At 47.2% G+C, this 27,525-nt stretch overlaps 1 protein-coding gene across 2 annotated transcripts in view; it reads left to right on the forward strand.

Moving 5' to 3' along the window:
• Positions 1-3,136: 3,136 nt before the first annotated feature.
• Ttll9 (tubulin tyrosine ligase like 9) overlaps positions 3,137-27,525 on the forward strand; it is a 40,170-nt gene continuing 15,781 nt past the window's right edge. For both annotated transcript variants that reach the window (XM_048348978.1, XM_048348977.1), the window contains exons 1-6: positions 3,137-3,195; positions 7,960-8,003; positions 14,567-14,659; positions 19,449-19,560; positions 19,647-19,832; positions 27,393-27,461. In XM_048348978.1, the coding sequence (XP_048204935.1) occupies positions 3,181-3,195; positions 7,960-8,003; positions 14,567-14,659; positions 19,449-19,560; positions 19,647-19,832; positions 27,393-27,461 (519 nt within the window). In that variant the 5' untranslated portion in view covers positions 3,137-3,180. The remainder of the gene's footprint in view (positions 3,196-7,959; positions 8,004-14,566; positions 14,660-19,448; positions 19,561-19,646; positions 19,833-27,392; positions 27,462-27,525) is intronic.

Raw genomic sequence — 27,525 nt, forward strand, 5'->3', positions numbered from 1 at the left:
GGTTCCAGCTACTGAGTCTAGGGTTAGGGAATTACAACAGGATGCCTCAGAGTCCCTGAAAGATAAAAGTTAAATACTCTTTCACCTCTGACTTATTGAGTGATACTGGGAACACTCCCATGGGACCCCAGCAGGCTGTATCTGGGTGTCTCAGGATGCAGAGAGCAGCCCTTCCCCATTACTAATCAGATGTGTCAAACAGTTGAGAACAGACACCTTCTAAGGGGTTGAATAGAAGCGGCAGACCCAGCTTTGTTCCTCCTATCATCACTTCTACTCCTCCATTTATAGTAGCAAGTGAGCGCAGGGGAGGCTGGCTCAGGCAGGACATCGAGACCGTGGAGTCCATTTAAAGGCGGTAACTGGAGAAAACCCCTTTTCTTCGTGTTCCTGCACCCGGTTCCTACAGAAAAACATTCAGCAAATACTTTCTGCGCACTTACTCTATGATAAGTAGCTATGGATAAGATGGGATGGCTCCTCCCTTTATCAGCTTACTACCAAGAGTGCCAGCCAGGCACTTCTGCAATTTAAACTTTACTTTGTGTGGGGGTGGTGGGGGTGGTACTGGGGCTTGACCTCAGGGTCTAGGTGCTGTCCCTACCTTTTTTTTTTTTCTCAAGGCTGGTGGTCTACCATTTGAGCCACAGCACTATTTCTAGCTTTTTAGTGGTTAATTGGAGATAAGAGTCTCATGGACTTTCCTGCCCAGGCTGGCTTCAAACCATGATCCTCAGATCTCAGCCACCTGAGTAGCTAGGGTTGCAGGTGTGAGCCACCAGCTCCCTCACTTTGGTTCTTTGGAAGGTCAGCGAGGAGGCTACTGCAGCAGCACTGGTGAGATGATGGAACCCTAAAACAGAGTACACTAAAGAAGCTGGAAAGAAGGGAGGCACTCAACATGGAGGAAGGAAGAAAAGGAAGAATTCCAGGGTGACTCTGTCTTGGAGATCACAATCCATGCCACAGAGATGAAAGCAGAGTATTGACATCGACCTGAGTTTCCCAGAATACCCTGCTCCTGGCGTCCATCATAAAGAAATATGGGTAAAGGAGCCTCAAGACTAGGTCTCCATCATGGTTCTGGCCTTAAGTAGCTTTGTCAGCCTAGGCAGGTGAGTGTCCCTGAGTGTGTTTCCTCATCCATAAAGCAATTATAACAGTCATTGGAAACCCTACTCAGTAGTTAGGTGGAAACAGCTAAGTCACATGTCAGATTAAAAGTCTTGAGGGAAAACAAAAGGATGTAGCTATCAGACTTAGCACATTTTAATAGCTAGGAACTGTTGAGACTTTGATGAAAGTGTTAGTTCTTGCAAAGCACAATTTTCCTTAAGTCATGAAGTCACTGTTTTACAAAACCATTAATATGAAGATGCTAAAAGGCTGGTCTCACCCTGTCATTCCCTTGCTTAAAATCCTTCACTATGGTGGCGGTGAAGTGATTCCCTAAAGATGTCCCTCTCTGCTACCTGGAAACTGGGACTATATTATGTTCTGTGGAAAGGGGAAGGAAGTAAGATTGCAGATGGAATTAAAGTTGCTAGTCAGCTGATCTTGAGATGAGGGCCCTAGTCAGTGAAAGACAAAGGTGGGACAGTAAGGATCCAGAAACTCTTAAGAACAAAAGCAGAGGATGAGCAATGTGATTTCTGGATTGCAGATGGAAAGGGCTCAAGAGACAAGGATGGTTTCCTATCTCTGGACTGTTTTTCCTCATTTGCTTTTCTTTTATGCCAGTATTGTGGCTTTAACACAGGGCCTTGCTGCTCTTGCTTAGCTTTTTGGCTCAAGGGTGGTGCTATACCTCTACTTGTGCTATACCTCTACTTCCAGTTTTTTGCTAGCTAATAGGAGATAAGAATATCTCATATATGTTTGACCAGGCTGGCTTTGTACTGAGATACTCAGATCTCAGGATTAGCTGGGACTTCAGGCATGAGCTACCAGCACCTGGCATGGGTTGTATTTGTGTGTGTGTGTGTGTGTGTGTGTGTGTGTGTGTGTGTGTGTGTGCATGCCAATCCTGGGGTTTGAACTCAAGTCCTGAGCCCTATTCCTGAGCTTTTTTGTTTAAGGCAATACTCTACCACTTGAGTCACAGCTCAATTTCTGGAAGCTTTGGTGGCTAATTGGAGATACTCTCTTGGTCTTTCCTGCTCCAGCTGCCTTTGAACTGCAATCCTCTGATGTCTGCCTCCTGAGCAGGTAGAATTATAAGTGTGAGCCACCAGTACAAGGATTGTGTTGTATTTTGAATCAAGACGGTAAGGGGTGATGTGCAAGATTGCCAATGCCTGTAATCCCAAATACTCAGGTGGTAGAGATATGGAAGGCTGTAGTTCAAGTCCCAAGCAAAAAGTGATACTGCCATCTCAACTAACAAACTGTGGTGTGTGCCTTTCATCCCAGTTACGAGAGGCCTAGGTAGGAAGATTGGGTTCTGAAGTAGGTCCTGCAAAAGCTCCAGATCCTATCTGAAAAATATCTAAGGTAAGAAAAGGGATGGAGTGTGACTTGTGATCAAGCACGTACTTAACACAGCTTAAGACCCTGAGTTAAAACCCCAGTGCAACAAAACATGGTAATATTGTTTCTATCCCAGTCAACCAATATGACAGAGGAGACTTCTTTTTTCTCTCTTTCTTTTTGAGACAGGGTCTCACTATGTACACCCCCCCCCCCCCAGGCTGACTTCCAACTTGTTATCCTGTCGCAGTCTTTCAGATGCTGGGATTACACTCATATGCTACCACACTGGGAAAAAAGCACGGGCAATAGTGATTGATTGTTCATGTTAGCAAATGACCCGGTGACTTGAATAAGGAAGCCATGTTATTTCATTCACGGAAAGTGACTTGTAGTCTTTTCAGATGCAAAGCTTAGACCTGAGGGCGGCACTGGACAGTAAGTACCCGCAGTAGGCAGTCAGCCACTTGCCAGGTGTACCCCAGGGTCACGGAAAAGTGGGGCCGGGAGTTGACAAAGTCCCGGGACCTGGGCGGCCAGAACGCCCAAGAATCTCCTGAGGCTGGACTGGGCGGGGCCTGCCTGCGTGTCCCTGGATCGCCCAATCAGGAGTGGCAAGTCCGGGCGCCCCCTCCGTCGCCCTGGCAACGAGACTCACAGGCTGGCCCGCGGCGCGCTGGCGGTTTGTATCGGGCCCCGGGGAACAGTGTCATGTCACGACCGAAGGTAGGAGTGGAAGCACTCCAGATGCTTTTGTGGTCTGTAGGGCGTGGGAGAGGAGCCGCAGGAGGGATTCAGAGCTGGGGAGGGAGGATCTCGTGGATGGTTTCGGGCTCCGAGGGGTGAGGGGGGGGAGGCATATGAGAGCGGAAGAAAGACTACAAGTCCCGGCATGCCGCGGCGCGCCACACCTGCGCTGTTGCGCGTGCCCCCGCGAGCCCGGCCTACTGGCGGGAAAGTTACCTAGCTGAGCTGTCTTAACCGTACTCCAGATTTCCTGACCTGGAGAAGCCTTCAGAGACTCTTCATCCCGCCGCCCGCCCATGCAACCATCGATGGATGGTCTGTCTGTGCACCCATCCGCACAACCTCATTAGTGCCTTTTCCAAGTTCATTGCTGGCCAAGGGTCACAGAGGTAAATCAGACAAGCTCTTGCCCTAGAGGGGCAGTCAGGCCAGCTCCATTCGAAGACTAGGAAAAATAAGACGCGAAGAAGAAAGACAAATGGATTACTCTAGAGTCAGCACTACCACCAACCTGCTTATGTAGTGTTCCAACGCGCGCGCGCGCACACACACACACACAGCTGGAGGAGCTCAAGTGGTGGAGCTCCAGCCAGGCAAGCAAGTGTGAGGTTCTGATTTCAAACCTCTGTACTGACAGAACAAACAAAAAACAAATTTATCTGCTTTCAGAGTGCTTTGTATGTCCCCTGTTTATTCCTGTGGATGTCTGTTTCATGTCTGTCTTCCCTGCCAGATTCTAGGACCTAGCTTCCATTCTCTACATCCCTAGCGCCCAGCTCAGAGCTAACTTTGAGGTGATAACTTTTGAATTACTACTGTAGGACTACCCATGTAATTGCTCAAGCAAAAAAACCCAAAAAACAAAACAGTGCTCCATTTTGACTCCCCCATTCCTCATACCCCATAATACCTTCTCTTCTAACTCACTAGATGTATACTGAATTCATTCTTCATTTTTCTCTCCACCTCAGCTACCTGATGTTAAGCATGCCCACTTCTCTTTTTTTTTTTAATTTTTTTATTTTTTTTTATTAATTGGACATAAATTTTTTTACAAGGTGTTGTGCAAAGAGGGTGCAGTTACATAGTAGGGCAGTGTGTACATTTCTTATGATATCTTACAACCTGTTTTTCTATCCCTTGTCTAGGTCAGGTTGACATATATGCAATATACAATGTATCAAGAACATATACAGTATTCACAGACTTGGTCTCTACTGTCTCTCCGTCTCCCTTTGTTAACAGTCATATATCAGGGAGATCATGCCCCTTTGTTTTCTGTGTTCTAGGCTTGTCTCACTCAACATTATTTGTTCGAGTTCCGACCATTTCCCTGCAAATAACAATATTTCACCATTCCTAATCGCTATGTAGTATTCCATTGTGTATAAGTACCATATTTTTTGGATCCATTCATCTGTGGAGGGGCATCTGGGTTGTTTCCATATTTTAGCTATTGTGAATTGTGCATGCCCACTTCTCAATAGAAAAATAATGCTCTTTAATCACACAGATCAAGCAGGTCTTAGCAGTCAGCAGTTTATCCTGAGAGTATCAATGTGGCTGGCCCATGTTGGATGGGAGGGAAATAATAGCAGACTGCTTCTTTGTGACATTATTGTATTTCATTGTTTCTGTTGGATAGAGAAGCAACTGTTACCTACATGCTTATGTAGAAATTTGGGGTTTCTTTTAAGTCATCTAGGGAATATTAAGAGAGTATGCATGATAGACTGTGTTTGCCTTTGCAAACAGATGTCCAGAGAGGGTCAGGTCAGAATGCCCTGTGCTTCAACCTTTCAACTCCCCTTCTCAGGGCCTGGACCCATTGGCCTCAGCTCTGAGACTGAGGCATGCTGGGAACTATACAAGGGCCATGTGGAGGTAACAGATTGACTCAGGCAGAGAGGAAGCAAGGGTGGAAGGAGCCAGGTTGGCAGTGAAGCTGCCTCTGGTGGGTTGGTCCAATGTTAGCCACCCTGTGGAAGGTCTCAGCATGCATGTCTCCACCTGACAGATAGCCCCAGGAGGCTTGAAGCAAGGCCTGTGGCACGCCTTACCATCAGGCATGAAGGAAGCTGGCCCTGACGTGAGCAAGTACTCTTCCTGACTCAGCACCAACTGTGCCATTCATGCCCTCTTTCCAGTTTGTACGAAGCAATGTGAGAATCAAATCAGCTGAGTTGTTTCCCCTCCCCCCAAAGGCTATTTGCTAAAGATTTTGTAAAATTTAAATGCACTATTTTAGTAGTTTGGGGAAATATTCATATCCCTGGAAATGCTTTTCACATCAAGATGGTAATAGGACTTCTATTTCAGGCAATATGGCAGATGAGCTTTCTTGAAAATACTCCTGACACACTTATATTAAAATATAACAGATACCTTTGGAAATAGTTGAGTTTATATGGCCGTGTGTGTGTGTGTGTGTGTGTGTGTGTGTGTGTAACAGATTTCCAAGGCACATTAAAAAAGGAAAACAAAAATGTCACTCCTATTTCTTTCTTCCCCTTGGAAGAAGTTTGCTCTCCCACAAAAAGAGGCTTTAGGGGTTGGAGATGCATGGTGGGGCCCACTGCACAGGACTGAGGGCTCTCCTCGTTTCCTGACCCTGTGGCCCATAGCATCAGTTTACCCTTGGGCAGTGGAAGACAACTAGAAGGCTAGTCACCCTCAGCTGGGAGCTCAGTGGAAAAATATTTCTCTCTAGGAGCCTCAGGATAGATTTCTGATCACTTGGGAGGGGTGAGAGGGTGTGGATGTTTGGGGGAGGGGGAGGGCGCTGGAGCTCTGTACTCTCCTCATATGCCTTGCCCTACTCAGCAATTCCTGCTGGCTGGCTATTATTGTTTGTGTACTTTGTAATAGCATATTTAAAACACACACAAAAGCAAATCTCTCCCCAGAACTCTTAACCTTAGATGGGTCTTTAGGCTAGTCTAGGAATTTCTAAGACATGGAAGTTTTGGTTCTTGGGGTCTCAGGTCTCAGGGAACCATGACTCTGACCTTCATAATGCTTGAGTTACGTAAGTAATGACATTCTAATTATACCTGTTTGTGATAAACCCTCAGAAAATTAAGGACTCTTAATAATAAATGTGCTCAGTTTGGTAGGGGACAAATATTAGAACCTGCATCTGGTTTTTGTTTTCTGGTATTGAGAATTGAACTCTGGGCATTAGTGTTGTACTACTTGAATCACAGCTCCTAACGGCAGGAGCAAGCTGTTGTCACTGTTTGCTGTCATCTCTTGTAGCCAACACTGTATTAGATGTTGGGCAGTGTAGTTAAGAAAAAGAGCTCAATTGATTAGCAATCTAAAGCTATCTTTCATTTCCCCTTTGCCTTGTAAGGTGGCATATTTACAAGTTCTACGGGTAAGACATTGACACATTTTGTCGGGGGGTGCCATTATTCTGCCTATCACAAGTTACATTCATCAACTAAGTAAAAATGAAATGAAAATACTTTGTAAAACAGCATCTCAATATCATATACCTATGGGTAAAATTAATTTAGAACATGCAATACATCTATATTGAAAATAGGAAAGTATTAGAAAGGAAATTAAAGATATAGATTGATGGAGATATGGACTGTATTCATGGAAGACCCGGTACATTATGATATCAGTTCTTCCCATGAATGACCTATAATCATCATTCAGTGTAATTCAAATCAAAATCTCAATGTGCCTTTTAGTAGAAATTGGCAAGCTGATTCTAAAACTTATATTGATAGAGGGATAGAGCTCAATGATAGAACACATGTAGAATGCACAGAATCCTGGGTTCAACCCCTCAGCACCCAAAATAGATGAAATAAATGCAAAGGACTTATAGTTGAAAAGACAACATTGGAAAAAAAACAGTTGCTACCTTATGCTACCTGATTTCAAGATTTACTAGAAAGCTACAGTAATTAAGGTAATGTGACAGTGACATAAGGACAGCAACAAGTAAGTAAACAAAAGAAAATCAAGTCTAGCAATAAATCCAAACACACATGGTTGACTGAATTTTGACAGACATACTAGTACGAGTCAGTGAGCAAAGGAAAATGTTTGCAATCAAAGACTCTGGAGCCAGGCACTGGTGGCTCACATCTGTAATCCTAGCTACTCAGGAGGCTGAGGTCTGAAGATTGTGGTTCAAAGCCAGCCCATGCAGGAAAGTCTGTGAATCTCTTATCTCCAATTAACTACCAGAAAACTCGAAGTGGTGTTATTGCTCAAAGTGGTTGAGCGCTAGCCTTGAGCAAAAGAGCTCAGAGCACAGAGCCTAGGCTCTGTGTTCAAATCCCACTACCAACAAAAAGAAAAAGAAAAAAAAGGCTCTGGTGCAACCTATGGAAAAATAGAATTGAAAGCAAGAAATAGGATTCATGAGGAGATGTTTAGAAGATTAGCATGGCTTGACAAATGAATGCTGGATGAGTTGGAGGGGCTTGGATGAAAAAATGGAATACAATTGCACTTCCTTTTTGAGGGACTGATTTCCCTATCGCCCACTGTGGGCACCTGGCATTGGTTTTGCCTGTGGAGCAAGCCTACCATGACGTGGGCCCTGGGTGACTGAGGAGTCCATTGGAAGCACATAGGTAAATTCTGTCCCAGTTTTCTGGGCTCATGATGACTAGTAGATGAGAATCTGACAACACTGGCCTTTCCATGTCAGGGCCCAGGCAAAAGGAAGGTGAGTATGCAAAGCCAGTTATTTCTTCTTCCTTTTCCTCCTTGCAGAATCAAAACTACAAGGGCCATGGACTGTCAAAGGGAAAGGAGCGGTGAGTGGTCCCATTCAGTCTGTAAATACAGGAGTAACTTCCTTCACTCCCTGCATCCCTTTTCCTCCCTTCCCCCTTCCCTCAATCTCTCTCTACATTCTTTACTTCAAGAATTATAATGGTAACAGTGACACTGCTCTAATGGTAATTCCATAATGATGAAGTAGTCATAATAATAAACATCTGTTGTGTACTTCCTATGTGCCAGACCCTGGCTACTTGCTTTCTCTGTATCATATCCTTGAGTCCATACTACCACCCTTTGAAATAGACGCTACTGTTGATACTGTCCATGGAGAAACTGAAGCTGAGGCGAAATGACTTGCTGAAGAAGATCCTCAGATAGTTCGGGGCACCGCCTGCGGGCCTCTGGGGCTCACTCTCTCTCTCTCTGCTCTCCTGCTCCTTTACCAACCCTGCGGATGCCCTAATGCCTCCAGTGTCTCCCAGGCCCAGCCCCCTGTCACTCTGTATGCAGTGCAGCCTGCGTGCAGGGCCTCTTTGCATTTCCTAACAAATCCATCTGCATCAGGCAGAGGTGAGCAGTGCACTTTCCTGAAGCTGTTGGGTGGTTGTTGGAGTTTGCATTGTGCACACCCGGGGCAATGGTTTATTGATCTAAATTGATCTGTAGGAGAGCTAGGGCAGTAAGTTATGCTAGGGGCATTATATTGTCTTACTATTCTGCAGCCTGCTTCTGTCCCCTGACACTGTGCTTTCTGAGCTTACCCTCATAGACGCCTGTAGCTCTGGATGTGTTGTAACTGCTTTGAATGTTCTGTTGTGAGCCAGACCTGGAGACAAGGGTGAACAAGCTGATTTGGAGAGAGATCCTAGTAAGCACCGGAAGTGGGGGAGGAAGGAAGCCAGCGAGGGGTCCTTTGCTGATAGGGGATTGTTGTGGGCGGGCAGATCCATCCCACTGGGGATTCCTGGGAGAGAGTGTGGGGACACCCCCCCCCACACACACACACACTGCACATCTGCTTCAGTGACTAGAGCTGGATTCCTCTCCAGCTCCCCTGGGTGTGCGCTGCTGTGCAAAGACCAAGTCCTGGTCCAGCAAGTCTGGAGCCAGAGAGAGCCATGGTGTGAGAGAGAGGTGCAGGGACTGGCAGGGGCCTGCTGGTTTGGCATGCACAGAAATGGAGAATGTCTAAGGGATGTGGGCAGACTGCCCCTCTCAATTATAAGTGCTATAGGTTCTTTTCCAGAAAGCATTTGCAATTGTAGATGAGAAAGCATTTGCAATTCTAGGCGAGCATCCTAGTAGATACGCAGGTGCCCACCTAGGGCAGACTCACAGAGGTCCAGACATATACCTTAGTAAAAGCCACCAAATGGCTTCCACATGAAACTTGGATGTGTAGGTTTTTGGCATGGTACCTGATGGCACTGATATGCCAAGTTGCTCTCCAAAGCCTATTCAGGTTGTTCTCAGTGGCAATGTGGGATCATTGTCATTTTTTTCACATTCTCGGGAACACTTGGTGTTTGTATGATGCCACCATTCTCTCCAACTTAATGGATTTTAAAACTGTATCTCTTTCTGTTTTTTTTTTTTTAGTATCTATTTGATCTTCTCTGTTGAGTTTTAGTTAAACCTATTTCTTTAATTGATTATGATTATTTTGTTAGCCAGTTCTTGCTAGGTAGCCCTCACTGGCCTTGAACTTGCAGTCTTCCTGCCTCCATCTGTGGAATGATGGGATAATCTGCATGTGACTTCTTATTTTTATTTTTATTTATTTATTTATTTATTTATTTTTTGCCAGTCCTGGGCCTTGGACTCAGGGCCTGAGCACTGTCCCTGGCTTCTTTTTGCTCAAGGCTAGCACTCTGCCACTTGAGCCACAGCGCCACTTCTGGCCATTTTCTGTATATGTGGTGCTGGGGAATCGAACCCAGGGCCTCATGTATATGATGCAGGCACTCTTGCCACTAGGCCATATCCCCGACTTCTTATTTTTATTTGTTTGTTTGTGTATGATGATGATTATGGTGGTGGTGGTGGTGCCAGTCCTGAGGCTTGAGCTCAGGGCCTAGGCGCTGTACCTATGCAATTTTGCTTATGGCTAGGGCTATCACTTGAGCCACAGCTCCACTTCTAGATTGTGTGTGTGTGTGTGTGTGTGTGTGTGTGTGTGTGTGTGTGTGTATGTGTGTGTGTGTGTGTGTGATTATTGGAGCTATGAGTCTCATGGAATTTCCTGCCCAGGCTGGCTTCAAGCTATGACCCTTGGATCGCAGCCTCCTGAGGAGCTATGATGACAAGAATGAGCCACTGATGCCCAGGTCTTACTTTGTTTTTGAAATAGTTACTTTGTAACAATGTTCCTCAAGTTTTGAACCCTGGATTCCTTTACAACTTAAAAATAATTGTAGATCCAAATTAACATGTTTATGTGGCTTGTATATATCAATAGTTATATTAGAAACTTAAATTGGTAAAATACTTATTCATTTTTAAAATTACAACAGGGTTAGGAGCATAGTTCAAACGGTAGAGCACCTGCTCAGGAAGTGCAAGGCCCTGAGTTAAAAAGCCAGTGTCACCAAAAAAAACCCAGACCCTCAATAATACTCTTATTTCACGGTAACATAACTCACATTTTTTTGGGTACTGTAACTCTATTCCCTGCCCTGCATTTGCTGAGCTGTGTAGTGACTGTACGCCTTCAGTTCCTGTGTGCACTGATTGTACATGGGGTTGCAGTTGACTTATCTGTGGTCTTATGTCCTTTGACTGAATTGAACTCCTCTATGAGTTCAGGAGTTGTTTTAGGTTGCTTGAGAGTTTTTACATAGTCACAGCTAGGCCCCGGTGGCTCATGCCTGTCATCCTAGCTACTCAGGAGGCTGCGATCTGAGGACTGCAGTTCCAAGCAGGATAGGCAGCAAAGTCTCTGTGAGACTCTTATCTCCAATTAACCACTCAAAAACCAGAAGTAGAGCTTTGGTTCAAAATGGTAAAGTGCTAGGCTTGTGCAAAAGAGCTCAGGGACAGCCCCTAGGCCCTGAGTTCACCCCACAACCACCACCACCAACAACAAAGTGAACAGCCTCCTCTATTCCTTGGTGATCTGCATGGGTCCTCTTCCTTTTGTTGGGCTGGTGGTGGTGGTGACTTCCAGGACTGCACTGGGTGAGTGGTGAGACGAAAGGCCTTTCCTTTCGTCCAACATTGCAATACTAGCTGCCTGCTTTTTCAGTGTTCTTCATCACACTGGGGATGTTTCCTAGGTTTTTATCTTGAATGGATGTTTAACTTTGTCAAATACGTTTATTTATTTTCCCTTTTTTTTCTGCACTGCTGGGATTTGAACTCAGCATCTCATACTTGCTGGGCAGGTAATCTACTACTTGAGCCACATCATTAGCTCTTTTTTGCTTTAATGACTCTTCAGGTAAGGTTTCACATTTTTGTATGGGACAGGCCACTGCCTACCATCCTCCTACCTATGTCCTCCCATGTAGCTTGGCTTACAGACATAGACCAACATGTCCATCTTATTAGTTGAGATGAGAATCAAAAACAACTTTTTGACTGAAGTGGCTTCAAACCAAGATTCTCCTAATTCCTGTCTTATGAGTAGCTGAGATCACAGGCTTGTCTAATTCTTTTTATGCCTCAATTGATATGATCATGTGATTTTCCTTCTTTCACCTATTAAGATGATAGATTACATTGATTTTGCAATATTGAACCAGCTTTACCTACAGAAAAAAATCCATTTGGCTCTGGTATACAATTCTTTGTATGTATTGCTGAATTCTATTTGCTGATTTTGAAATTTATTTATTATTTCTTTTTGGTGCTGGAGATGGAACCTAGAGCCTTGGGAATGCTGAGTAAGTGCTCTGTCACTGAGCTACACCCTCAGTCCTGGTCTATAGCTTTCGTCTTTCTTTCTTTCTTTCTTTCTTTCTTTCTTTCTTTCTTTCTTTCTTTCTTTCTTTCTTTCTTTCTCTCTCTCTCTCTCTCTTTCTTTCTTTCTTTCTTTCTTTCTTTCTTGCTTGCTTGCTTGCTTGCTTGCTTGCTTTCTTGCTTTCTTGCTTTTTGCTTGAACTTGAGGCCTGGGCACTGTCCCGGAGCTTATTTGTTCAAGTCTAGTGTCCTACCACTTGGAACCACAGTACCACTTCTGGTTTTTGAGTGGTTAATTGGAGAAAAAGAGTTTCACAGACTTTCCTGCCTGGGCTGGCTTTGGACCACAATCCTCAGATCTCAGCCTCCTGAGTAGTTAGGATGACAGGCATGAGCCACCAACACCCAACTTATAGCTTTCTTTTTGTGTGCTGTTTTTGTTCAATTTTGAGATCAGGTTATGTACTAGATTCACAAATCTATCCTCCTTCCTCTTTTTTTTTCTGGAAGAAATTGTGTTGAATTGGGGTGGAATCTGATGTTAACATTTTGGAGAATTCTCTAGGGTAACCCTCTGAGCCTGGAGATGTCTTCTTTCTCTTCTTTTTTCCAAGTCTGGCTCTGTAACAGCTGCTTTCACTCATTAGCGAGTGCGCTACCAACTAAGCCACACCTCCAACCCCAAGATGTCTCTTTTGAGAGTTTTTAAATGATGACCTCAATTTCCTTCGTAGTTGTGGAGCTGTTTGAACACCATGTTTTATTCCAGATGGGCTGTGATGTGTGCTCTGCAGGACCTCATCCTCTCCGGCTGTTACACGCAGGTGTTGGAGGAAGAGTCTGTGGAGTCTGTAGTACAACCCCATTTCCTCACTCCTCCAGGAACTGTGTCTTCTCTTTTCTTAGTCAGATTGTCTGATAAATGGATTTGTCAATTTAAAAAAAAACATACCTCTTTTCCAAGAACTAACCTTTCACTTTTGATTTGCGATGTTATTAATCTCTAGTTCTCCTGTAGGTCTCCTTTAGCATCACCCTACAGTAGGAGGGACACCTCATGACTGTGAATAGGGGTCCAGATTTCCTACAAGGCCTCCAATGACACAGATATGCGTGTGTGTGTGCGCGTGCGCACGCGCACGCGCGTGCGCAAGTGTGGAGGGGGAGCAAGGGAAAAGCACAGCCTTATCCTTGTCCTTCTCTGGGGCCACCCCAGCAGTGGTGTTGAATTATCTTTTCTTTTGTTTGGTTTTGTTTTTTTTGCCAGTCCTGGGGCTTGAACTCAGGGCCTGAGCACTGTCCCTGGCTTCTTTTTGCTCAAGGCTAGCACTCTACCACTTGAGCCACAGCACCACTTCCAGCTTTTTCTATATATGTGGTGCTGAGGAATCGAACCCAGGGCTTCATGTATACGAGACAAGCACTTTACCACTAGGCCATATTCCCAGCCCCTTGGGTTATCTTTTAATCTCCTAGGAAGTCTAGACTCCTCGCTTGGCCTTCTCTAGCACAAATGGACATACAGTTATTGTCTGTCTGTCTGTCTGCTTTTTATTCCATCCTTTGGCTAGACAGCTGGTTTGTTTGTTTGTTGTTTGCTTGAAGAGCTGGTTTCCTTTTTATATGTGCCCATTAGCAATTCATATAAGTACTGCTGGCTTTTTCTTTATGAGACAAAAAGCAAACTCAAGGAATTCTCACTGTGTCACCTTTGGACTTGAGGTCCCTAACTGGTCTGGTCTGCCTTCCTCTCTCCTTTCAGTCATTTTAAGTCTGTTTCCTACACACTGCTTAGGGATTTTAGTTGTCTGTGTAGGAGGAATGGGAGAAAGTTCATCTGTTCCATCTTCCCAGATGAAGTTCCAGAAGAGGCCTTGCAAACATTTGTCATATGATGCAAGCATCTGTTGTGGCTCATGGAAAGCAGCCAAATTGTGCCTGGGACATAGTAAATACTTGCTACTTTCCAACAACTCAAAGATTTTCTTCACTTTTCACTTTTTTTTTTTTTGGCCAGTCCTGGGGCTTGAACTCAGGGCCTGAGCACTGTCCCTGGCTCCTTTTTGCTCAAGGCTAGCACTCTGCCACTTGAGCCACAGTGCCACTTCTGGCTTTTTCTATATATGTGGTACTGAGGAATCGAACCCAGGGCTTCATATATATGAGGCAAGCACTCTTGCCACTAGGCCATATTCCCATCCCTCAAAGATTTTCTTTGTTTTATATATATATATATATATATGCTATATATAATATTATTATATTATATAAACATATAATATAATTATTATATAAACATATAATATAATAATATTATATATATAGTGTGTGTGTGTGTGTGTATGTGTGTGCGCAAGTACTACAGCTTGAACTTAGGGACCTGGGCATTGTTCCTTAGCTTTTTCACTCATGGTGGGTGCTCTACCACTTGAGCCACAGCTCTATTTCTGGATTTTGGTGATTAATGGGAGATAACAGTGTTAGGAACTTTTCTGCCAAGGCTGGTTTCAAACTGAGATCCTTAGACCTCAGCCTTGTGAGTAGTTAGGATTATAGGCATGAGCCACTGGCTTCTGGCCTTGGCTTTGGAATTCTAGCTGGGGAATTTGACCTTCCTTCCTTTCCCATCTTTGGACCATCCTAGTACAAAGGTTGACCCCTGAGCAAGTGTTCTTTCTGTTGCCTTGATTTGCAGAGAGCAGAGAACCTTAGTCCGGTTCAAGACAACTCTTATGAACACACTCATGGATGTTCTACGCCACAGGCCAGGATGGGTGGAAGTGAAAGAGTAAGTTCCCCTGACTCCAGCCCCACCCTAGACCTCACCCCCACCACCAGCCCAACTCTATTCCTTCTCCCCTTTGTGTCTCAGGCCCTGTCTTCCTGAGTTTTTTCTTCCCTGGATACCCACAGAATCTGTCTAAAGTGAGTGTCATTCATTAGCACCCAAATGTGTGAGGTGCATCCGCGACGTCATCTCGGTGGTATGTGAGCCCTACAACCACCCAGTAAGATGAAGCTGTCTTCAGAGTTGCTGACCAACTGCTTAAGACCACACAGAGAAAGTGTGCGGTTCCTTTGCAGGGCAGTTGGACAGTCAGTAAGTGGCTCCTGATAGAAACAAGGACTTGGGCCACACAGACTGGCTGGCTGGTGTTAGTGAGGCTGAGGTTGGGATGCCTGCAACAAAGGCTTCCACAGGGTGGCTGTGTATCGGTCGGTCCCATTGAGGTCCATATCGGGAGTCAGGGATGGGGAGGGCACCACACAGTGACCTGTCTAGTTCTGTATTTCCACTCTGCCTGCCTCTGAGCAAGGCCTCAGATTCCATGTGCAGCTCTGACCCTGCCTTCCTTCAGACTCCAGGTAGCAGCTGGCAGGAAATTGGCAAGAACAGGAAGGACAAATCCTAAAGTCACATCTTGCCAGAAGATCTTAGCCTAGCTTCACCTAGCTGCAAGGAAATCTGGCAAATATCCACCTCATTTCCCAGGGAAACACTGAAATTAGGTTGTAGAAATGGGGAGAGGAAGCCAGGTGCAGGTAGCTCATGCCTGTAAATCCTAGTTACTCAGGAGACTGAGATCTGAGGATCACAGCTCAAAGCCAGTCTGGGCAGACAAGACCCAGAGACTGATCTCCAATTAACCAGCAAAAATCTGGGAAATGGAGGTGTGGCTCAAGTGGTAGAAGCACAAAAGCTCAGGGACAGGGCTCAGGCCCTTAGTTGAAGCCCCAATGTTGGCATAAAAAGGAGGAGAGAAGAGGGAAGGAAAAGAAGGAGGAAGGAAGGAAGAAGAGGAAAAGGAGGAGGAGGAGGGGATCTGAGGGCTAGTCAATCAACACCTGTTGCGTAGCAATAGCTAAGCCTACCAGACACTGCAGCAACATTGATTATTCACTAGTCTTCCAATGGGGGCTCTTACCTTCCCCACCTCACTAATTGGAAACCTGGGCACAGAGGAATAGGCATGCCACGTTTGAGCTAGGGTTTGTACCCAGCTGTGTGCAGGGTCAGGTGTAACTCCACCCTATCCTAGCAGCTTCTTTGTTTTCTGCAGCACTAAGGATGGAACCAAGGGCTTTACTCATGCTAGTCAAGCACATTCCGCCGCCAGCCTGAGGCAGGAATGGCACATAGCGGTGCCATGCCTCCCCAAGCCCCCATGTGCCACATGCAGGGATCTCGATGCCACTGTGTCTTACCAACGGGGATGTGTCCTCCATCACCAAGTTAAAGCAAAGCCCACCAGGAATCACCAATGAAAATTTGCTTTTTTTTGTCTTTTTAATTTTTTTCAACTAGTTAGTTCTCTTTGTGGAAAGTTACTTGGACACTTTGTAAATGTTCTGTCATCAACACATTTTCACAGAATGATTTTATATTCTTTTTGTGTGCGTGTGCCAGTCCTGGGGCTTGAACTCAGGGCCTAGGCAGTATTGCCGAGCTGCTTTGCTCAAGGCTAGTGCTCTACCACTTGAACCACAGCTCTACTTTTAGGTGTGTGTGTGTGTGTGTGTGTGTGTGTGTGTGTGTGTGTGTTTAAGAGTCTCATGGACTTTCCTACCTGGGCTGGCTTTGAACTGTGATCCTCCTCAGATCTCAACCTTCTGAATAGCTAGGATTACAGGCATGAATCACTGGTGCTCAGTGTGTGTGTGTGTGTGTGTGTGTGTGTGTGTGTGTGTGTGTGTGTGTGTGTGTTTAAATCATTTTTTGTCATTACAATTCCAAAATGGGAACTCTAACTCAATCTATCTGTTCTTCATTTATTACCTATCCTTCTGAGTGAAAGGAATTTATACCCTTGCTTATTTGTTTATTATTGGTTTCCCCGCTCCCCCCCATCTTGAGCAGACTTTCCATTCCTTGATTTTTTTCCTAGTAGGGAAACTGAGGCCCAGGGAGGCAGGCCAACACACATACACACGTGTGGTAGTATGTAGCAGGAGCAGAGTCAGGGCTCATGTCTGCTGCTTGGTGGTCCTTGCCTGGCATGGCCCAAGTTGAAGGAGAAGATGGCCAATGTGCCTGGATGAACATTCCATCCTATACCCCAGACTGTGTGGCTATGTGTTTGCAGTTTACAGAGCACAGTGACGTGCCTCGGGTGGGTTTTTGTCCATCATGAGGCTTGAACACAGGGCCTGGGCGCCATCTCCGAGGCTTTTTTGCTCAAGGCTAGCACTCTATCACTTTGAGCCACAGTGCCATTTCTGGTTATCTGGTGGTTAATTGGAGATAATAGTCTCACAGACTGTCTAGGCTGTCTTCAAACCATGCTCTTCAGATCTCAGTGTCCTGAGTCGCTAGGATTATAGGCGTGAGCCACTGGCACTTGACTTGGGAATATAATTTCTGACTCCAGTGTCATTCGTCAGCCAAGTGTGCTGCCGTCTGTGCGTGGTGTATGCAGTGTACTTAGGCTGACTCATTTGCTTAAATGAAAATGTTTTCATATCACCACGATAGCATTTGTAAGATTATAGGTTTGGTTTTTTTTTTTTTTTTTTTTTTTTTTTTTGGCCAGTCCTGGGCCTTGGACTCAGGGCCTGAGCACTGTCCCTGGCTTCTTCCCGCTCAAGGCTAGCACTCTGCCACTTGAGCCACAGCGCCGCTTCTGGCCGTTTTCTGTATATGTGGTGCTGGGGAATCGAACCTAGGGCCTCGTATATCCGAGGCAGGCACTCTTGCCACTAGGCTATATCCCCAGCCCAAGATTATAGGTTTGTCCTGCCATTTCTGTGGAGTCCCCCCTCCCCTCCCTGTCCATGAGCATGAAACATGGACATGTCTATGAAACTTGTAACATTGTATTTGGAGGTGGGAGGTTTGAGACCCATGTACTGACAGAAGTCACCACACAGTGCCAGTCCATCCCCACTGCCACTTCTGAGCTTGGTGTTAGGCTGCTACTGTCTCCATGTCACAGGCTCCTGTGTGTGTGGTGCAGCCCTCAGGAGAGCTACCCAATCAACAGCCACAAGGAAATTCTAAAGTGAACTCTGTTCACAACATGCAGCCAAACTTCTGGGCCATGGCTCCAGGTGTGATTGCTCTGTAACAAATCTGAAAGTTTATCTGCTTATCCAGGCCTGGTAAAGCACCCCTGTAATACCAGTATTCAGGAGGCTGAGTCAGGAGGCTCATGAGTTCCAGACCAGCCTGGGCTGCATTGGAAGACTCTGAAGGGAGTGGTAGTAATAGGGCTTCACCTTGGCCTCAAACTCTCTCTTGGTTAAAGGGATGTTCAGAGTCTCACAGTTTTCTGCCTGGACTGGCTTCAAGTGAGGATCCCCAAATCTCAGTCTTCTGAGGAGCCAGGATTATAGATGTAAGCCACTGGTGCCCAGCATTGACTATAATTTTTCAACTAAAAAAATTGGAGGGGGCTGGGAATGTGTCTTAGTGGTAGAGTGCATGTTAGCATGCATGAAGCCCTGGGTTCGATTCCTCAGTACCACATAAACAGAAAAAGCTGGAAGGGGCGCTGTGGCTCCAGTGGTATAGTGCTAGCCTTGAACAAAAAGAAAAAGAAACTCAGGGACAGTGCCCAGGCCCTGAGTTCAAGTCCCAGGAATGGCAAAAAAAAAAAAAAATGGAAGTAGGGCTATGCCTTAGTGATATTGCTCTGTACAAGGATTTACCTGGGTTGGATTCCCAGCATAAAGCAAAGCCGTCATTATTTAAGCCTGACATGGTGAAACATGCCTGATGTAATGAATCCCAACACTTGGGTGTCTGCACAGGAGGATCTCAAGTTCCAGGCCAGTGTGAGCCATACAGTGAAACCCCGTCTCAAAAAGTAGAAGCAGTCCCATGGTACTAGCAGTGCTTTTATTTATTTATTTATTGGGGTGATCATGGGGCTTGAATTCTTAGCCTGGGTGCTGTCCCTGAGCTCTTCAGCCCAAGGCTAGCTGTCTACCACTTGAGCTACAGCGTCACTTCTGGTTTTATGGTGGTTGAAGAGTCTCACCGGCTTTCCTGCCTGGGCTGGCTTTGAACCATGATCTTCAGATCTCAGCCTCCTGAGTAGCTAGGATGCCAGGCGTGAGCCACAAACTCCTGACTGTCACGTAACTTTTGTGCGCCCCGGTGCTGGCATCAGTTTGGTAGGGTACCTGCTGACCCTTCCTTGGCGAGGTGATGAGGGGCAGGGTTAGAACGTGGCCCAGCCAGGCGTGGGGACTGGTGCCTCAAGTCTTCTTTGAGCATGGCATCATTGTTCCTTAGAGCTCAGATCATTGTTCCCTCCTGGGGTGGCTCTGCGGTCTAATGAGAGGAGACCTGGGGTTCTAGTAAGAGCTTACGGGTGTGACTCAATCAGGAGACAACGGATGCCCCAGGCAGGTGGCATGGACAGGCATGTCCCAGCCATAGGGCGTGGGGGGGGGGGGGCTGTGGTGCAGAGCGGGTGGGATGGGGCCGGATCTGCAGCCAGAGCGTCCACGGCCTCCTCCTGGACAGTGCTCAAGGCTGCTGGGAGGGCCCTTCCCCACCCCCGACCCCGGGAGCCCCAGGCCCTCAGCCTCGCTGAGCCCTGAGCGTGTGACCCCTGTCCCCCCCACACCAGCGAGGGGGAGTGGGATTTCTACTGGTGTGACGTCAGCTGGCTGCGGGAGAACTTCGACCACATCTATATGGACGAGCACGTGCGCATCAGCCACTTCCGGAACCACTACGAGGTGAGCCGGGCCTGGGGGGCCGGGGCCGGGCAGGGCCGGGGAAGGGGCGCGGCGCGCGGGACCTCACCGCGCGCTCGGCCGCCCAGCTCACCCGCAAGAACTACATGGTGAAGAACCTGAAGCGGTTCCGGAAGCAGCTGGAGCGCGAGGCCGGGAAGCTGGAGGCCGCCAAGTGCGACTTCTTCCCCAAAACCTTCGAGATGCCCTGCGAGTACCACCTGTTCGTGGAGGAGTTCCGGAAGAACCCCGGGATCACCTGGATCATGAAGCCCGTGAGTGCTGGGCACGGGGCGGGTAGAGCGGCCAGGCACGGATCCCTGCAGGCCCCTCAAGCCAGCACACGCGTGTGGTCACAGGGGTGCTGCGGATCCCCAAAGAGAGCAGTACCGAGAGAGGAAGTGGCAAGGGCGCCTCCCCAGCGGGGGTGGCTTCTTGGAAGAAGGGAGAGATGAGGCTCTTGGATCCATGCCCTCGTGAAGTCACTTATTAAGCTGTGTGACCTCAGGCAGGTCAGCCCACTTCTCTGTACCCCAGGCCCCCAACTTGCAGAGTGGGATACACCGCAGTACTTATCCCAGCCTTGCGTGTGTAATCGAGTTAGCTCGGGTAACACACCCAAGTGCTCAGTAAGCCTTAGGACTCTAAGAATGAGTATTAAACTCAGGAAAACGGGAGGAAGGGAAAGCCCTTCAGGAATAAAAAAGGAGTAGAAGGACGGGCATGGTGGTGCACGCCTGTCCCCCAGCCCGCTGGAGGCCGAGGCAGGAGGATCATGAGTTTGAGGGTAGTTTGGGCTACATAAAGAGGCTGTGAAAGATGAGAGGGAGGGAGGAAGGGAAGAGAAGGGAGGGTGAAAGGCAAGGAGGCGCAGCACCTGTGAACAGGCCAGCCCTTCCTCCTGCTGTGGCTGCTGGCTGCCCACACAGTTGTGTGCCCTCACTGCCCAGAAGGACATCATCAAGGCCTGCTTCTATTCTCTGGGCCCAGGAAGGTGCCAGGGACCAGGAAAGGGGCAGGGCAGGGTGGGATGGAGCAGCCTCCCTGTGGAGCTGAAGAGACACAGGGGGTTGCCTGGCAGGCTTAGCTAGCTAGTGCAGGTTCCTGGAAAGGGAGTCTGGGCAGGGAAGAGCAGAAGAAAATGCCCAGAGGGTACCCCAAACCAGGGAGGCTGCACGGGGGAGGGGGAGCCCTTGGGAAGCCACCGTGCAGAGCTGTGGCTGGCAGCAGAGGTGTGGCACGTGAGCTCCCTCCATCCACCAGGAGTGGATTCCAGCTCCCAACATTTTCCTCTCAGACAGATGATAATTTGTGCTAATTGGGAACGAGCAATTGCATATTAAGTCGATTCCTTTCCCAGCCCAAGGCCTTTGTTAACAGCACACACAGCGACAGCTGTAATTAAGAGGCGGGATCTTTGCTCTGCGTGTGCGCACCCTGCTCACCCTCTCCCTGTGTAGCAAGGCCTAGTCCCAGGAGCAGTGCTGTCTAGTCAGCTCTAGATAATTGTGCATCTATCACTCATGGGCCTGTTACCCCATGACCCTGTGACCCCACACAGGTTACTCACACCACCAACCCACATCCTCCTCCTCGCCCACAAGCTCAGATGTCACAGCCAGCCTTAGAAGGTGGAGACAACCACTGAATTATACATGTTGCATACGAGAATTATCAGGGGTGTCAAGGGCTTGGCTCTAAGTGCCCAATAGTTAGCTGTTTTTCTTACTACTTCCAGAAGGGCAGGGAACATCCTTTCTTCTCCCTGCCACTGGGAAGTGGTACTGCTTAAACCTGACTGTAGCTGGGCATCACACATAGCTCACATTTATAATCCTAGCTACCCAGGAGGCTAAGATCTGAGGCGCCAGGTTCAAAACCAGCTGGGGCACAAAAGTCCATGAGACTCTTATCGACAATAGCCAGCAAAAATATAGATGTGGAGGTGTGGCACAAGTGGTAGAGCACTAGCCTTGAGCAAAAAAAAGCTAAGAGACAGTGCCCAGGCCCTGAGTTCAAGCCCCAGTACAGCACAGTAAAATAAAACAAATCCCCATTATTGAGATACACTCAACAGAAAAGCCTGTATGCATTTAAGCTACACAATGAATGAACTTAGAGATAACCATAGCCATGGTGGTTTTCAGAGGATAAAGTATATTTGATTATAAAAGAAAGCAACTATGGGCTGGGAATATGGCCTAGTGGCAAGAGTGCTTGCCTCGTATACATGAAGCCCTGGGTTCGATTCCCCAGCACCACATATATTGAAAATGGCCAGAAGTGGCGCTGTGGCTCAAGTGGCAGAGTGCTAGCCTTGAGCAAAAAGAAGTCAGGGACAGTGCTCAGGCCCTGAGTCCAAGGCCCAAGACTGACAAAAAAAAAATAAATAAATAAATAAAGAAGAAGAAGAAGAAGAAAAGAAAAGAAAGCAACTATGTTGGAAGACAGCTATCCACCCATGCTAGTCTTAGTCCTCCAAGAAACAGGTGCCCAGAAACATGAAGCATGCCAGCATTTTGCGAATGTGAGAGGGGAATATAGCTAGAGGACCTTGATGGATGGAGTGGGGGAGGGAGAAAGGGAGGGAAGGAAGGGAGGAAAAAAGGAAAGAAGGAAGGACCCAGGTTTGGGGAAGTCCCTTCAGAGCAGTTCAAGGCACATTCATTCAGTCAGGCTGTGGGGGCTCATGCCTGGCGAGGAGGCCTGGTAAGGTGTGGGTCCCAGCTCTGCTCAGCAAGCAGCATCTGGGGCTCTGGCTGGATTACCCTCTGCATCTGGAGGCCTGGGCGGTGCACTCCTCTTTTTGACCAGTCCTGGTTCTTGAATTCAGGGCCTGGGCACTCTCCCTGAGCTTCTTTTGCTCAAGGGTAGCACTCTACCACTTGAGCCACAGCTCTGGCCTTTTCTCTCTATGTGGTACTGAGGAATCAAACCCAGAGCTTCATGCATGCTAGGCAAGCCACATCCCCAGCCCTGAGAGGTACATTCGATGGCTACCACACATGCTATTTAAAAAATCCCGTGTGCTACTGTAATGTCTGTACTTTTCATTAACTATTAAAGGCCTAACAGCAGGCCCCATTGCTACTATCATCTCCAAATCACAAGTTGCATAAACACTACTTTGAGACCGCTGCAACAATGTGCTATAAAAAGAACTGATTTCCACTGATTAGGAACATCATAGGCAGAGCAAATACTCCTGTAAAGTGCTCAATTGGAGAAGGAAGTTCAAAATATAGCTAAAGTCTAGTGAAAAAAAAGATGAGAATTTCTTTCCTACTCAAGTCCACAAACCTATCTTTTAATAAGAATAGTTGGTCTAGCTGGGTACCTGTAATCCTAGCTACTCAGGAGGCTGAAATCTGAAATGGTGGTTCAAAGCCAGCTCAAGCAGGAAAAATCATGAGAGTCTTATTTCCAATTAATCACCAAAGAGCCTGAAGTGGAGCCGTGGCTCAAGTGGCAGGGTGTGGGCTCTTCCTTTCCCAGTCCACAGGAGCAGGGAGGGACTGGGCAGCAAGAAGATGATTGGTGGTTGTATGGGAGGCCACCCACCGACGACCTCATTCAATACCTGGGGAGTGGTGACACCCCTGACTGTCCCTTGGCAAATGTGGCCCCCTAGGGGCAGGGCAGGGTTGACAAAGGGATAAGGATGAGTGGCTTGAGCTGTACTGATTTATTCACAAGTATATTCAATCACAAGTACATCTTTTATATGAGTTAGGGTCTTACTAGCATTTTGTCTGGGCCTGCCTAGAACTACAATCCTTTAGTCTATTCTTCCAGAGTATCTAGGATTACAGGCTTGAGCCACAGTGCCTGTCCATAGGGCTCTTCCTTCCTTCCTTCCTCCCTCCCATCCTTCCTTCCTTCCTTCCTTCCTTCCTTCCTTCCTTCCTTCCTGCCTTCCTTCCTTCCTTCCTTTCCTTCCTTTCTTCCTCCCTCCCTCCCTCCCTCCCTCTCTTCCTTCCTTCCTCCCTCCCTTCCCTCCTCCTCCCTCCCTCCCTCCCTTTCTTTTTATTTATGCTTACATGAGGTAATGTGAAGGTGGGTCTGAGCAAGCATCTGCTGTCATTATTATTTAAAAGTTTGTGCCCGGAATCCTAGCTACTCGGGAGGCTGATCCTTGAAAATCACAGTTCAAAGCCAGCCTGGCTGAAAGTTCCTGAGACTTTTATTTCTAATTAACCAATACAGACAAACAACAAAAACGCCCAAGGTGGAGCTATGGCTCAAATGGTAGAGTGCTAGCCTGGAGCAAAAACATTCAGGGACAGTGCCCAGGCCCTGAGTTCAAACCCCAGAAACACACACACACACACACACACACACACACACACACACACACACACACACACACACACGCACACACACACACACACAGAGTTAGGGCTTTGATTATCTATTGCTGGGTAATAAGCCACCACAAAGTGGGAGACTTGAACCAGCAATCACATCTTTCCAGCCCATGACCTCCATCGTGGGCAGCTGGCCAGGGCAGGCTCCTCTGTAATTCTGCATCCATGGGCGCATCCTGCTGAGGGCTGGGGCTGCCCCCATGCTGGCCCCAGACAGTGCTGGCTCTTGGTTGGGAGTTCCTCCCGGGCTGAGGCCCAGGAGGCTCAGCATCCTCCCAGTAGCCTCTTGGTGTGACCTGGGCTTCCTCACAGCACGGTACTGGGTTCCCAGGGCCGCCATCCTAAGAGACAGCTGATGAAAGCGGACAGTGCCACTTGGACGGCATGTGATTATTCAAGTCAGTACTGAAGGCTTGCCCAGATTCAATGGGAAAGCGATAGCTCTGGAGCCCACACGGGAATGGAGATACCATTATGGATTACTGTCTTAAACCCTTGAAGGATTATTGTGCAGAAGTTATTTGTCACTCTTTGGGCCTGTTCCCTTCAGAGGACAGGTCTCAGAACAGGAACAGGAAGCTGCTAAAAATGATTTAAACACTAAAGGTATTTTGTTATCTCAGGCTTTATGCCTGAAACCCTAGCTACTTGGGAGGCTGAATTCAGGAAGATGGTGGTTCTGTGTCAGCCCAAACAGAAAAGGCTGTGAACCCTTCTCGCAACCAAAGCAGCTGAGTGTCGAGGTGTGCATCTGTCATCCCAGCTATGGTGGGAAGCAAAAAATAAGAGGCTCACATCACAGTCCAGGCTTGTCCCCAGGCAGGAAGCAAGACTCTGTCTCAAAAATAACACACAAACAAGGCTGGAGATGAGATGAGGCTCCGAGTTCAAATCCCAGTACTGCAAAACAAAACAAATAGTAACGACAACAAAACAGAAAAAGGTTGGCAGTCCCAGGCTGGGGAAGGCACTCAGTGATGCCATCATAGGCCCAGGCTCTTCCTTGTCTGCTTTGCAGCCTCAACGTGCTGCTTTTCTTTTTTAGATTATCACTTTCACAGACAGCATTCAAAGAAAGGACGGGACTCACCGAGATTGTTTTCATCTCTCTCTCCCTTTCTTTCCTCCTCCTCCTCTTTTGCTTTCTCTCCCCCACCTCCCACCAATATTTTATCCAGAGGATGATATTCTCAGAATCTCTAAGCAGATATCTTTTTAGGGTTTATTGGCCAGAGCTGACCACAGTTTCTACCAACCATAAGGGAAAATGGGGAAACCAGTATCTAGTTTTTCTGGCCCCCAATATGAGAAATGAGCTTTGCCAACAAGAAAAGAGAAAAGGGGATTGCTCCAGAGAAGCAGCTATTAGGAACTAGGGTTATTTGATCAAAAAGTATAACTTTAAAAGATACTCTTAGCTGGGAAGGTGGCTTAGTGGCAGAGTGCTTGCCTAGCATGCACAAAGTCCTGGGTTTGATTCCTTAGCACCACGTAAATAGAAAAAGGCAGAAGTGGCTCAAGAGGTAGAGTGCTAGCCTTGAGCAAAAAGAAGCCAGGGACAGTGCCCAGGCACTGAGTCCAGGCCCCAGGACTGGCAAAAAAAAAAAAAAAAGATACTCTTTTTGTTATTGTTGTTGCTTTTTGCCAGTACTGAGGTTTGAACTCAGGGCCTAGGCACTGTCCTTTAGCTTTTTTTTTTTTTTTTTTTTTTTTTTGCTTAAGAGGGGGTACTCTGCTACTTGAGCCACAGATCCACTTCTAGCTTTTTGGCAGTTAGTTGGAGACAAGAGTCTCATGAAGAAGTTTCCTGCCCAGGCTTGCTTTGAACTGAGACCCTCAGATCTCAATTTCCTGTGAGGCTAGGATTATGGCATGAGCCACCAGTGCATGGCCTTAAAAGATACTTTTTAATTGAAGTTAAATAAAACATTTGAAATATGCCCCCAACATGGATTGGTAAGTAGCTCAAGCAGTAGTATACTTACCTAGCCAGGAGTTCAAACCCTATTACTATCTTTTTTTTTCCAAAGTCCCCAAGTGTTGGGCTGGGGATATGGCCTAGTGGCAAGAGTGCCTGCCTCATATACATGAGGCCCTGGGTTCGATTCCCCAGCACCACATATACAGAAAATGGCCAGAAGTGGCGCTGTGGCTCAAGTGGCAGAGTGCTAGCCTTGAGCAAAAAAGAAGCCAGGGACAGTGCTCAGGCCCTGAGTCCAAGCCCCAGGACTGGCAAAAAAAAAAAAAAAAAAAAAACACAAAAAAAAACAAAGTCCCCAAGTGAAAGAGTTACAATATGAGTTTTCACAAAGCAAATGAGCAGAAGTAAACAGCACCCTGATCTTAAACACAACATTACGAGCAACTCAGCAACTCCTCTCAGTCTTCTTTTCACACACACACACACACACACACACACACACACACACACACACACCCCAAGCCTCTAATAAGGTATATTTATTTGGTCTGATTTGGTAATTTTAGTACTTTATAAGTTGGAGTCACAGAATGTGGCTAGTCTTTCAAGTGCCTGTTCAACTCTTTTTCCAGGCAGTGGGTAGTTGGAAACCTTTGATGTGCACTGATTTATTGTTTCCCAAAGTCACTGGGCACCTTTGGCTGCCTCTGAACCATCACTGGCATCCCGCGGGGCACAGGCATCCCTGAGCCGGGCACACAGCACAGCAGGCAACCCCGGGGGCCAGCGTGATCAGCCTGAGTGGCTCACGTGCACAGGAGAACTCAGGGAGTGGGAGTTGGCACCTGCAGGGTGCATTTATGCTGGGCAAGCTTAGAGGCTTGGATAACAAAAGGACTCCTGGCTTCCCGAGTCAGATTTGTTTTTGGAGGCTGGAAAAGCCAAGCCAGTCAGCAGATTTGAGCTCAATGTAGGTTAGGCTGCAGAAATTCAACTGAGGTCTAAGTTACACCTGTAGCCTATGGCCGGAACAAGGAACAAAGCTGCTTAACAAAGCTAGCCTGAAATACAGGGGGGTGATTCGGGAGACTGGTAAAGTAGGGAGCTTCCCCCGCACTGTGTGTGTGCAAGAGCGCTGCAGAAGGCTCCCACTGGAGGCCTTTCTCATAGGAAGCTGCAAAGCCTGAGGTGAGGACCCCTCAGCAAGAGCCCCTGGCCTCTCTACAGCCACTAGTTACCCATGCAGGGGCTCCGCAGAGGCAGACTGATTTCACTATTAGCTGAAGTAAAACCTAATTAGGAAGGCAAATTGATTTCCAAAAAAAGAATTGGATGGTATGTTCCCAGGACTGTTAGAAATGGTTTTTTAATTGTCTGTTCTTTTGCATTATTCATGCAAATGGCCCCCCTCCTGCCTGCTCTCCCAGCTCCAGCCCTTTGGGGCTGAGCTGGACATTCCTCTGGGTATAGCTAGGAAGGAGGGGGGGGTGTAGCAAGGAACCCGGTGCTAGAGCGGCCTCTCCCCTCTCCCCATCCGCCCATCCCAGGTGGCCCGTTCTCAGGGCAAGGGCATCTTTCTCTTCCGGAGGCTGAAGGACATCATGGACTGGCGGAAGGTAAGCCTGCCTGTCCCCCTTCCTCTCCACACCTCTGCCCCAGAGCTCCCTGGAGCACATGGTC

The sequence above is a fragment of the Perognathus longimembris genome, chromosome 6 (genome assembly GCF_023159225.1).
Source record: "Perognathus longimembris pacificus isolate PPM17 chromosome 6, ASM2315922v1, whole genome shotgun sequence".
Lineage (NCBI taxonomy): Eukaryota > Metazoa > Chordata > Mammalia > Rodentia > Heteromyidae > Perognathus > Perognathus longimembris.